Genomic DNA, 12,369 nt, shown 5'->3' with positions numbered 1-12,369 from the left:
CTCTTTCCCACTTTTTTTTTCACAACAAATAATTGATGATATTGATATTAAATATTTATTCCGATCTATGAAAATTTACTTTCCTTCCGTAAATACTCTCCATATTTTGTAAATTTTATAACGAGCCCAAGTATAATTTGACTCTCCCTCCAAAAGTTTAGTTGCATGAGTTTGAGGAGCAACATTAATGAGAGCGAGAATATATTCATGCAGAAGTGAAAATCAATATTAATCCAAGTCGAGCTGAACCTTTGAACATAAGATTTCGAACATTTGAACATAAGACTTCTTCAATAGTGGTGGAGTAAGAGATTTTATATAAGAAGTACTATATATATAAGTCTAATAAAAAAAAAATTATAAAAAAATATAAAAAAAAAATGTTCATAATTTCATACATTAACTAATTTATTACATTACAATTATCCTCTATGAGTTTTCATGTCTTAAAATCTATCTTGATTCTGGACTCTTCACTTACTTTTGATTTGAATAGATAGTAATATAAACAAAATGCAGTGACCTTTCAAATGTTTAATTCTAACTAATTAGAATGTTCAATTAACCAAACTATATTAAATTATCTTGACTTTGTACCAAAATTCTGAAATGGAAAAGTATGATTTCGAGGCCAACAATAAATTTTCGATAAATGTGCTATACGAACTTGATCTCAAATATTATAATTATAGTTATAAATTTTGATTTTTAGATCAGGATTTGCATGTAGTTTTTCTATATTGATTTATGTGTAAGATTGATTAGGATTCAAAACTTTTTTTTTTCTTTAAAGATGATACATCTATAGTCTCCATTGTTGTTTTTCTTTTATAACATCTCTCCATATTGAGTTTGAATTAACATACAAAAGTACCGATAATAAGAATATCACATTCTATTGTATAGATTTAAAGGCATAAAAACTTAAAGTCTAAGAAGGTTTTAAAACTTACTTCTTGAGTTCGTATATCCAAACGGGTGACAACAAATAATCTCTTTGTTTGAACTTTGAAATTAATTTTGAAAACCTATACAAGTAAATATGAATGTAAAACCAACAAATAAGATGATACCTCTTTATATATATATTACTTTGTAATTTATATTAAAAATGCAAAAGAGTGATAAATTGGGGGAGGGCACAGGGGCACGTGCCCCCTTAGCCCTTACGTGGCTCCACCCATGCACTTGAATAAATTTATTCTGATATCATCTTAAATCATCCATTGACCTAAAACCTTAAGTTGACGGGTAAAAATAAATTTAATACCATATTATCTAACAAGTATCTCACACACACAAATGGGTCCCATCACGTAATTTCACCCTATAATAACAAAAGTAAAAAGTTATAGATGTGTGCTTTAAAAAGTGAGCCAAATTTCGTGTAGACATTGAGAAAAGGTTGTCTATTAAAAAAAAAGTCCAAAATATTTTGTTTTCATTATTCAGTATCTTTTTAGAAGTATTTATTTATTTATTTTTAAAGATTAAGCTTTTAAGGCCTCGACTGGTAGTCATTTAAATCTCATTTGGTAACCATTTTATTTTTATTTTTAAAAACTATGCTTGTTTACTCTTGATTTTTAATCATTTCGTTTTTATTTTTTAAAACCATGCTTGTTTACTCTTGAGTTTTTTACCACAATTTTCATGTTTTCTAAGTAAAGTAGTTGGATTCTTAGCTAGATTGAAAATATATATTTTTTTTTTCAAAACGTGGCTTCATCTTTTGAAAATATTGGTAAAAAGTAGATAACAAAATAAATAACTCAGAGATGTGAGGGGTGTACTGTTACATGCTTAAATTTCAAAAATAAAAAATTAAAATCAAATGGTTACAAAATGAGATCTTGTTATTATCTTTCTTTCTTTTTTTTTTTTTTAATTAAACTTATAAAAACTATTTCCACGTATAAGTTTCATGTTTTCTAATCCATTTCCTGCCATGTTTTTAAAAACTAATTCAAGTTTTAAAAACTAATGATATATATTTGAAAGCTAATATATATATATATATATATATATATATATTTATATTTGTATGTATATTTTTTATTTTTTTCTCGATTTTATAATTTTATTAAGATTTGAGTGTTTCTTTTAACAAATGTAAAATCTATGATTAAAGAATTTGTTTTTTGAATTTTTTTATTTATAAAAATTTCTAAAAAAAAAAAACATAAATTTTAAAAATAGAAGTTGTAAAATAAAATAATTAGGCCTAAATATTTTTCTTTTCGTTTATGCTTTTTAAAATTGAGCTTATAAGTACTCACATAGTCACATGTAATTTTTTTTTGTTACCTGACTTTCTTTTTCTTTTTTTTCCCCTCCAAAGAAAGAAAAAAAAAAGGCTAAAAATGGAGTAGTTGAGCCTAAGTTACAAAGTTTAGTCTCCAATTTCTACGGTTGCACCTATTTAGTACGTGGATATTGATTATGTAATAAATGGATGTAGGTGTTCAATAGTATAAACTTTAATCGGATAAGTCTAATGATATAGACATAATTACATAATTAAAAATTTAGAGATATATGGCAAATTTATTTCAAATGACTTTATCCTATTTTGATTTATGGATTCGTAGTTATAGAAACAAAATAATATGTAGATATTAGAACTTTAGACGTAATCACTTAAATATAAATTCAATTTATCAACAAAATGTATCTATTTAAAAAGTTAAATGTTTACATGATATAACATAAAAACTAAAGAAGAATTCTTTTTAGTACAATAAATATAGGAAATTCAAACGAGACGCTTCTTAGTCTCTGACACATGTATATGTCAGTTGAGTTAATAAGAATTAAAGTTAAACTTATCAACAAACTAAAAATATTAAGATGACCCAATTATTAAGATGGTACAGTATAACTAATTGTTTCTCTTCATCTTATTTTGAGGGGTTTTTTTCCTCTAACACTTGTCAACTTATAATATTTTTACCATAAACTTCAATTTATATTGAATTAATGAACTTTTAACTTCATCAAATTGCACCTCAAATTGCACCTCAAATTTAATCAAGTATTATAATATTAAACCTTAAGTTATTCAATTACTAATTTCTACATTAACCAAACTAAAATATGTACAAATATTTGATATTATTGAAATTAGTAAATATATAAAGACCTTATTGGATTCTTTTGTTTATTGCTAAAATTAGTGAATGAATTAGAAAAACAAATACATCGTTTAGTAATCATTTGATTTTTTATTTTTTATTTTTGTTTTTAAAAATTAAGCTTATTTTATAAACATTTCTTACAATGATTTGTATTGTTCTTAACTACAATAGTTGAATTATTAGCTAAATTAAAAAAAAAACAAAAATAATTTTTTAAAAACTACTTTTTTTAGTTCTCAAAATTTGGCTTGGTATTTTAAACCATTGGTGAAAAAGTAGTTAACAAAAGAAGAAATTTAGAGGTGAGAGTATTGTCCATAGGCTTAATTTTCAAAAATAAAAACAAAAAATAAAATGGTTAGCAAATAGGGCCTAAGTTAATGGTAGAAATTTAAACTAAAGTCAAAGTCTAGGGTATAATGGATGAAATTGAAATTTTAGGATAAAAATAAAAATTATTGAAAATTTGGGGATAAAAATCAATTTTTTTCTTTTAAAAAATATTTTTAAATTGAGGTTTTTGGATTTATCATTTATGTATGAATTTTTTGTCTTCTTTTTCTATTTCAAAATGTTATTTCAAAAAGAATGAAAAATATGAATATCCTATTGTGGATTACAAAACTAAGCAGCTATTTTTGAAGAATTTTCGAACGTTTAACTAATTGCTATTTTTGAAATTTGATATGAAGAATATTAATAATAATATGATGTAGTCTCCTCCAAGAATCGAATTTGTGAATCTTTTATTAGAATAATAATGTATTTCATACGAGAGAGAAAAACTCATAGATATAGAGTTTATTAAAAGTGGGGTAAAATGGGGAACAAATCTAGAATATTACCCAATTAACACTATTCTTCCTACATTGTTACATCGTAATATCGTAATAACTCTCTCTCAATTAAGAAAGACAATAAAACATGGTTTCTATTCCATAATAATAACAATAATGATAGTAATTAATGAACATGGTTTCAGTCAAACGGCCTCTCTTCAGCCTCATCATATTCACTATCTCCAAGCTTGTTGTAACTCTGCAATCTGCCCATCACAGCCAGGCCTGAGACAAGAAACGCAAAATGGATAAATCAAATCACATGAATTCCTTCCACAAAGTTGTAATAATCTCTATGGGAAACTTCCAAAATCCATTGATTTCAAAAGACGTTGTTTTGTTCTTCAAAAGTAACCACATGTCAATGTGCAAATTATACGATATGGTAAAACTAGTTCACATCGTAGAGATATGTGGAAAGATTGATGCATCCCATCAAAACTCTACAAAATAAGATTCAAGCAAATCCAGGCAAGAACACTTCAAATATTGGTAGTAAACGAGCTACAAACTAGAAAAAGAAATGGAAATTTCTTGGAGGCATATTTCATGTTTGCCTCTTCTACATCAATCCAAGCATACCTTCAATTGTTCGGTAGAAAGATGACCACCAACTGTATTTGGGAATCGCATCTCGAGTTAGTACTTCGTCGATTAATTCGTCGTGTTTCCCCTCCAAAACTCCATGCAGTGTTAGAAATGCATCTTTTGTTTTCACAAGGATATCATTATTACCATGAACAGTATCAATATCTGGCCTTTTGAGGTCATTCTGAGAGGCAGCAAGACTTCTGGACAGAGCGAATTGTGCAGCGGTCATCCAGTGGGATTTTGCAAGCCATCTTCTCTGATGGCCATCCTGCAGTAATACGTTTTCACTATGTGGATTGTTCTCTTTTTTCCCCAGAACTAAGCTGCATAAGTACTGAGCATTTGCAGGTCCTGTACTTTGAACCATTCTATAAAATGCGCTTCCTTCATTTGAAAGCAATTTTTCAGAGCTATCATATTCTATGACCTGAATGGAAATTGGCAGTTCTAACATAAGTGAACAACAATTACATAAATAGCAAAATGAAGGAAGCTACAACAATTAGCTTAATCGAAAATTTGAACCACTATCCCAATATTCGTTTTGCGGGAGAAGAATCTAGAATTTTGTTCATGGGCAGTAACATAGACAGGAAAGAAAACCAAACCAAAACGAGGAAAACTACAAGTTACAACCAGTAATATGGATAAATAAAGGTGTTTAAAATTAAGCAGAAATAAAATTGAGGCACACCTGACCCGCATCCAGTACAAGAATCCGATCACAATCAATAATTGTGTTTAACCTATGGGCAATAATCAACATGGTGCATGATTTGAACTCCTCACGAATAGTTTTCTGTATCAAGGAGTCTGTATTAACATCGACAGCTGCCGTTGCTTCATCAAGAACAATGATCTTTGATCTTCTCAACAATGCTCTAGCAAGACTTAACAGTTGCCTCTGTCCAACACTGAAATTTTCCCCTCCCTCTAAAACCTTGAACAATTATACACTAGCATTAAGCAATAATTAAGTTCAAAATCACTTCAATTTGCACTTCAGTAAAACTTGTACTCAGCAGGATCTTTTGTTGAATGGTAAACTTGTACTCTGTTGTACAATTCATCACACCAACTTTATTCAACATAAACTAAATTTGGCAAAATTTCTTACCTCAGTATCCAAGCCAAAAGAGCTCCTCATAATTACTTCCTTAAGATGTGCTCTCTCAAGAACCTCCCACAGGTCAGCATCATTATGATCACAGAATGGATCAAGATTAAAACGTATAGTTCCTAAATAAGCAGTAGATGGATGAATAGATTGAAAGAAAGAGAGGAAGAGGGAAAAAAAAGAAGAAAAGAGAACTTAAGTTTTAAAACCTAAAATTCAATTGAATTCAAAGCAGACGCTAGCTGATTTAGAAGAAGTTCACTCAAAGCATACCTGAAAAAAGAATTGGTGATTGAGGTATGATGGTTAGAGATTTCCGCAAATCTGTTAGCCCAACCTTAGCAATGTCACAACCATCAATTGTTATTCTTCCTCTTTCAATTTCTACAATTCGAAATAATGCATTCAACATACTTGATTTTCCTGCACCAGTTCTTCCAACTATTCCTAGCTTGTCAGTCGGTAAAATATTGAAGGATAGTCCATGCAAGACTGGAGGAAGTCCAGACCTATAACGTAAGACAACATCCTCAAAACAAATTGACCCAGATGAAGGCCAACCACATGGGGGGCGGTTATACTCAATTATAGCTGGAGCCTCTGAAGGCAAATCAATGTATGTGCCAACACGTTCAACAGCATTTAAACTATTTTCAAACCTACTTGCTTGTCTTAGAACACCGCTTAACAAGTTTGTGATATTTAGAGTATAACTTAAAAGCAACCCCATTTTAGATGCAAATGCCACCTGGTTATCTTCTCTTGCATTCTGTAAGACAGCAAAAGTTGCTGTCAACCAAATCATAAGGCCTCCTAATGTTTCCAACCTTATTGTGAGCCAGCGACTTGAACTGATATTCACAAGCGTAAACCTGATACTATTATCCATGAACCTCCCATTGATGTTTGCCATTCGATCATATGCCTTGTATGCTCGAATAGTTGACAGACCATTTAACACTTCCCCAAATTGAGCATACACAGGAGATCTAGAAATCGAATCCAAGCGTTTGACTTCGCGTGAGGTACTCTGAAAGAGGCATGTGATGCAATTCATTTTCTCCTTCAAATACAGCCTCCATATTTTATTGACAAAAAGGGATATAATAAAACAGACAAGATTTTTGAATTTGACAATTTGTTTTCAAACAACCCATTTTTTTAGGATAAGAAACAAGAAACTGCCCCCAAAAGAAAACATTTTTCATTATTTGAAGAAATTTTCTCGAACAAGGTCTATTCCATTATTCTATACATTACCACTAAGCCTATATGGGAATTCGGCCCATGCTACTTTATCAATAAAACATCACCGAAGTTAAGTGAGTTCTCGTACTCACTAGCTTCCATGATAAAAAAAAATTCTGGTGCATATATATAAATTTCCCATAGAAATAACTTTCCAAAAGAGAAAAGGTTAATCTTAGATTATGCATACTTGATTCTCCAACTCAAGTTAGAGTGACTTGATTTTATTTCGAAAGTTGCTTCTGAATATTCAATAGAAGCATTTAAAAGGCTAAAAAGGAAATATCCAACAAATTAGTTGAAGAAAAGGGAAAAGTAGTGAGTTAATATCATACCTGATAATACAAATAGGCCGCATAAAACACAATCAATAGCGGCATAATGGCCCATAGGGAGATTGGGCTCACAATACCTATTAGAACAAAAGTTGACAATAGTTGCCACAGTTGCCCCAGAAATGCACTCATTATATTGGCAACAGTACGATCAATGTCTCCAAGATCTTTTGCAAACCTATTGATAATTCTACCAATTGGATTGGTGTGGAAGAACACGATTGGAGCTCTTAGAATTGAATTTAGCATGGAATCATGCAATTTTCTAGACGCACGAAGGCTTGAAATTATCAACCAATAAGAGTTTGCTAGTGTAAAGGTCACCTAAAAAGAGCACAAACAGAACAACTCTTAGACAAGGAGAAAGTGCAAGTTGTCATGTCCCATTATTTTGATGAAAATAATACATGGATGCCAAAAACTTGGTATTTTCCAAAATTCATAAAGATTGTAGAGGTAAGTGGAGTCAACATCCGTGCTTTGGCTTACATCTTAATTTCTTTTAGATCTCAAATCTTAATACTTAATTAGTAATTCTTTAAAAAAAATAATAAATAAATAAATTAAGACTGCTCATTTATGGATAACTCTTCGAGAGTAAAAACAATGCTTCATATTATCACTTTTCAATCAAATGCTTCATATTTTAACTTTTCAATTACCATAATAATCTCACTGAAATAAATGTAGTAAATAACTTTTTTTTGGCCAAAAATGATAATTTATTTTCTAGAGTTGAAAGACTACATGTTTGTTTTATTGGTACTGTTCTTGTGATGAGTGTTTTTGTTTTCTATGAGTTTTCAGCTTTTTAAAGTCCAAGTAATTTTTTTCCTAAAGCAACAAATGACTTTTCCTTGAGAAATTGAAAAGTACATGATACAACCAAGGAGATTATAAGAAGGCTCTCTAACTAGTTAACATAGCAACAAATTCAAGTAATAAACTTCATGAAGCAGAGGGTTCTTTCTTTTCCTTTTTTTTTTACAAGTATAGACTTTTATTATCTCACCCACATCGTATGTTTTGTTTTTTTCTGGGACATGTTTGCTGGTGAGTTTTGAAATTTTTTTCTCTCTTTTTATGTCCATTTAAACAATATGAAAGAATGATGAGGTGATTAATTAAACTTATTATTAAAAATGTCATTTCATTAAGATTAACTCCCAATAACAAAACCTACAAAATAAAAGCAAGCATTACAATTTTCAAACATTAATTCTTTTACATATCCAAATATATATTTTCAATCATTTAAATCCTGAATATTTAATGCCCAAAAATAACATTACCTATACCCACTAAATAAATCCCGTGATCCAAACGGGTTGTTAAGACATACACTAACTCACCTGGCCAAAGGACAACACTGCATAGATGAGATTGTAGTATCCAGCATTATAATTTTCTGAAGTGCTTTTCTTTGTCCAAAAGCTTAACCAGGTGCTGGTTGAAACTCGAAGAGCTTCTGTCAGCAGATAAAATGAAAGGAGTATGCTAACTACCCATGGACCTCCTAGTGCATCCTTATACCTACACGTACAACAAAATTCCTACTATTAAGTTCCAATAAACAGTTGCAAACTATGGTTGTTCATGTTCTTGTCCATGGCAGAAAAAGTTATATTAACACACTGCAGTTTCTGACCTTTGTTGCTGAAATATGGCAGTGACAAAACTTAAGACAATTCACCGTAATGTATAGAATTTTAGATTACGCCCTAGAGGCCAACACTCTCCCATCATCCTCCTAGAAAACAATCATTTTTCATTGATATGATGAAAAGAGACTATGCTAAAAAATACAATACAAGAAACCCAAAAAGGAATACAAAAACATAATAGAAAATGAAATAAATAACAAAACATAATAGAATTATGAGAGCAACATAAAAGTGTTCCTATTGAGACAAATAGTATATCCTATAAAGTTTTTATAAAGAGAACGCCATGAAGAGGCCTTCAGACGAGAAGAACCAAAACGATCATCCCATGAAATATGTTCGTTATGAAAAAACCCTTTAATTTCATTCAAACCACAACTCAAATAACAAAGCCTTCACTTCATTAGACCATAAAACTAACTTTATAACAGAAATAACTACCCAAAATGATGCCCCCTACCCTGACCAAGAACTAACTGTATAGACAGAAATAACTACACAAAACATAATTTACACACATACTGCCACACATATATAACTGCCGAGACAAATATAAAATAAACCAAAAATTACATATAACCAACTGCAGACACAAAAACACAGAACATGCACAGCCATCAGCCACGTTTTTTGTACTATAAGTGTATAGAATGGGAGGCCTATCCCAAGAAACACAGATATGGATATGAGATACGGATATGACATGATACCATACAACAATATGTCATTTTTTAAAAATCTAGGATACAACACGACAAGGTCACGTTTTTAAAAGATATATATATATACTTTTTTTATCCCAAAAGAAAATTCAAAAGTAAATGGATCGATGCATCTACATGTTTAAAAGACTTAATTTTATGTATTTGATACTCAAAATTTATTATTCTTCTCATATTTGTCTTTTTAGTCTACTTACTAAGTGAAAATTCTTTCTGGTAAAAAAAAAAAACTCTACTTAATAAGTGTTCTATGCATGTCTAACACATTTGTTGTACCAACAAGTGTCTGATATGTCCAACATGTACCGGTGTGTCTAAGGTGTCCGACATGTGTTGGACACGGACACACTAGCCAAATTAAAGTATTTGTGCTTCTTAGGGCCTATCAAGCAGCTAATTGAATACCTTACTGGTTGTCTTCGATCAGGTTGTTAACAAATACAATAATACTCATTGTTCATAAATTTCCAAAAAATCTTTGAGAAACTAATTGTTTAGAAACTCTTGTCTCCCAGTATTCAAGGAAATTACTTTTAAAACACTGGTTGACATACAATCCTCCCTCCACCCGTTGAATTCTATAGAGTTGCAATATTGACAAATTATTTTCAACATAGCAGTGGACATCCATGGAGAATCCAACTACTTAACTAAAAGTTTTCAAAAAGTAAATTGTAATAGCTAAATTATGAGAGAGAATTGTAGTTGGCTATAGTTGGACGTAAGAGATATTTTAGATGCTAATTATATTAAACTGAAATTACCTATCATCCCCACCATCTGTATCAACTGAGTGTAACTATTAACAATAGAGATGTTCAGATTGAGAACAGATGACCAAAAATAGTTTCAATCAACATCTTCCGTGCAGCTTAATCCCAATATGCATAATGTCTCTCATTATTTTCTTGACCAGAATAAAATTTTTTAACTTATATTTCAATTACCAATAGGGTGTTTCGTTGTATCTGTTAACTATTGATTGATTTTGATGTTTTTGTTTTTAAGTTTTAACCAAACAAAATATTTTTGAAGCTTCAATTTTGTGTAAGTCGCTGTCTTACCTCATTAAAACCTTCCAACTTACAATTCCTGTCTCCCTTTCCTCCTGCTTGATTATTAGTACAGAGTTCCTCCCTTTCCCTTTTCTTGCATAACTCGTGTCTTTTGGAAATTTATTCTCAAGTTTACTTTCAGTAGGCATAGGGCTTCCTTGGTAATGATTCTTGTCGTATTGATTTTCTACCATTTGTTCTTCCAGTTTCCCAGCATTTTCCATTAGCTTCTTGAAATGTTTGCTGTTTCTTGAGAGCTCCTCAAAGGTTCCTTCCTCTACAACAATACCTTTGGAAATCAGAATAATTTTGTCGACATGGGGAAGAAAATGTAATTGATTTGTCACAAGCACCCGGGTTTTCCCTCGCAATTCTTCCTTGATACAATTGTTAAAAACCTGAAATACATTAAGTTCACATTAGACCTCCTACATATGAGCACCAGCAGTAACCCAACGTGTTTATTTTCAGCATTGGATATAGTAAGAACTAAACTCAAATGAGTAACTAAAATAGAGTCGATAGTTTTAGAACCCAATGTGGTGAGACTTCAACCCAAATGAAGAAATAAAACAAATAATAATGACAAAAATAGAATTGATTTACTGGTAAGTACCACGAAAAAGATATCCTACAGTTACATATTCGATATGTAGCACAATTTTACAAAGTGCTTGTAATGCTAACATAAAATGTAAAATCAAGGCAATTTAGCCAAGCAGCATACCTGCTGACCAACATGAGCATCTAGGGCACTTAAAGGATCATCAAAAATATAAACTTCAGAATCGGAATATACAGCCCTGGCCATAGAAACTCGCTGTCTTTGACCGCCACTTATGTTTACACCTCTTTCACCAATCTCAGTGAGATCACGGCCCTGAAAAGTAAGCTTGTGAGGCAAATTGTTGAACCATTCAATTTAAATAAATATCTCTACATAAATAACTTCGAAATCCACTTAACAGGAAGCAATTCAAGATCATGCTGCAATGAAGTGACATCAATGGCCTTCCAATAACGGTTTGATTCAAACTCTGATCCGAATATTATATTGTCACGCACCTAGCAGAAAACATTGGCAGATCAGGAGGGCATGGTGAAAAAGAGTAAAGAGTTGGATTGAGTAAATATCTTTTTCTTCCTCTTTTAAAGGTTAGCAGCAGGGAGAATGCTACCATCTAATGATTGATATCTAAAATGCCCTAGCATATTCACTTTTCTTGGAAAAATGAGGATTATAGTTAGGAAGAAAGGAATTGTGGCTCACAGTGGCATTGAAAATCCATGACACCTGAGGAACATAAGCAACTGTCCCTCTGATTTCAACATTTGTGTCTGCCAACGGAGGCAGCTCCCCTAGCATTGCCATTAAAAGTGACGTTTTTCCTTCTCCCGTACCTCCAATGACTGCAACTAAGCTGCCAACTTCTATATGCAAATTGACATTTGATAATGTCAGCTTCTCTACCTGCAAAAATGTTACATTTTACAGCCACTACATCACATCTGGAAAAATATTCACTTGCATTCATCATTTTCAGATGACAACCTCAAAGCATAGAAGAAGATTAATATTTTTTTTGTGAATAGGAAATGAAGAAGATTAGGAGAGTTTTGTTTATCACAAAAAATGGACATATAGAAACATTTTGCATAGA

General features: G+C 31.1%; 1 protein-coding gene across 6 annotated transcripts in view; it reads right to left on the bottom strand.

Moving 5' to 3' along the window:
- Positions 1–3,863: 3,863 nt before the first annotated feature.
- The window catches only part of LOC120073401 (ABC transporter C family member 12-like), a 34,586-nt gene continuing 26,080 nt past the window's right edge, over positions 3,864–12,369 (bottom strand). For 5 of the 6 annotated variants that reach the window (XM_039026239.1, XM_039026238.1, XM_039026240.1 and 2 more), the window contains 11 exons: positions 11,979–12,179; positions 11,675–11,773; positions 11,436–11,588; positions 10,718–11,106; positions 8,620–8,800; positions 7,268–7,591; positions 5,958–6,714; positions 5,685–5,806; positions 5,262–5,507; positions 4,559–4,994; positions 3,864–4,201 (listed from right to left, as the gene is read on the bottom strand). In XM_039026239.1, coding sequence (XP_038882167.1) covers positions 4,116–4,201; positions 4,559–4,994; positions 5,262–5,507; positions 5,685–5,806; positions 5,958–6,714; positions 7,268–7,591; positions 8,620–8,800; positions 10,718–11,106; positions 11,436–11,588; positions 11,675–11,773; positions 11,979–12,179 — 2,994 coding nt within the window. In that variant the 3' untranslated portion in view covers positions 3,864–4,115. Of the gene's footprint in view, positions 4,202–4,558; positions 4,995–5,261; positions 5,524–5,684; positions 5,807–5,957; positions 6,715–7,267; positions 7,592–8,619; positions 8,801–10,717; positions 11,107–11,435; positions 11,589–11,674; positions 11,774–11,978; positions 12,180–12,369 lie in introns of those variants that run through there. The other variant, XM_039026242.1, reaches the window with a different exon arrangement.

This window comes from Benincasa hispida, chromosome 3 (assembly GCF_009727055.1).
Source record: "Benincasa hispida cultivar B227 chromosome 3, ASM972705v1, whole genome shotgun sequence".
Taxonomy (NCBI): domain Eukaryota; kingdom Viridiplantae; phylum Streptophyta; class Magnoliopsida; order Cucurbitales; family Cucurbitaceae; genus Benincasa; species Benincasa hispida.
The sequence above is the reverse complement of the archived record's forward strand: the minus strand, read 5'-3'. Positions and strand labels throughout refer to the sequence as shown.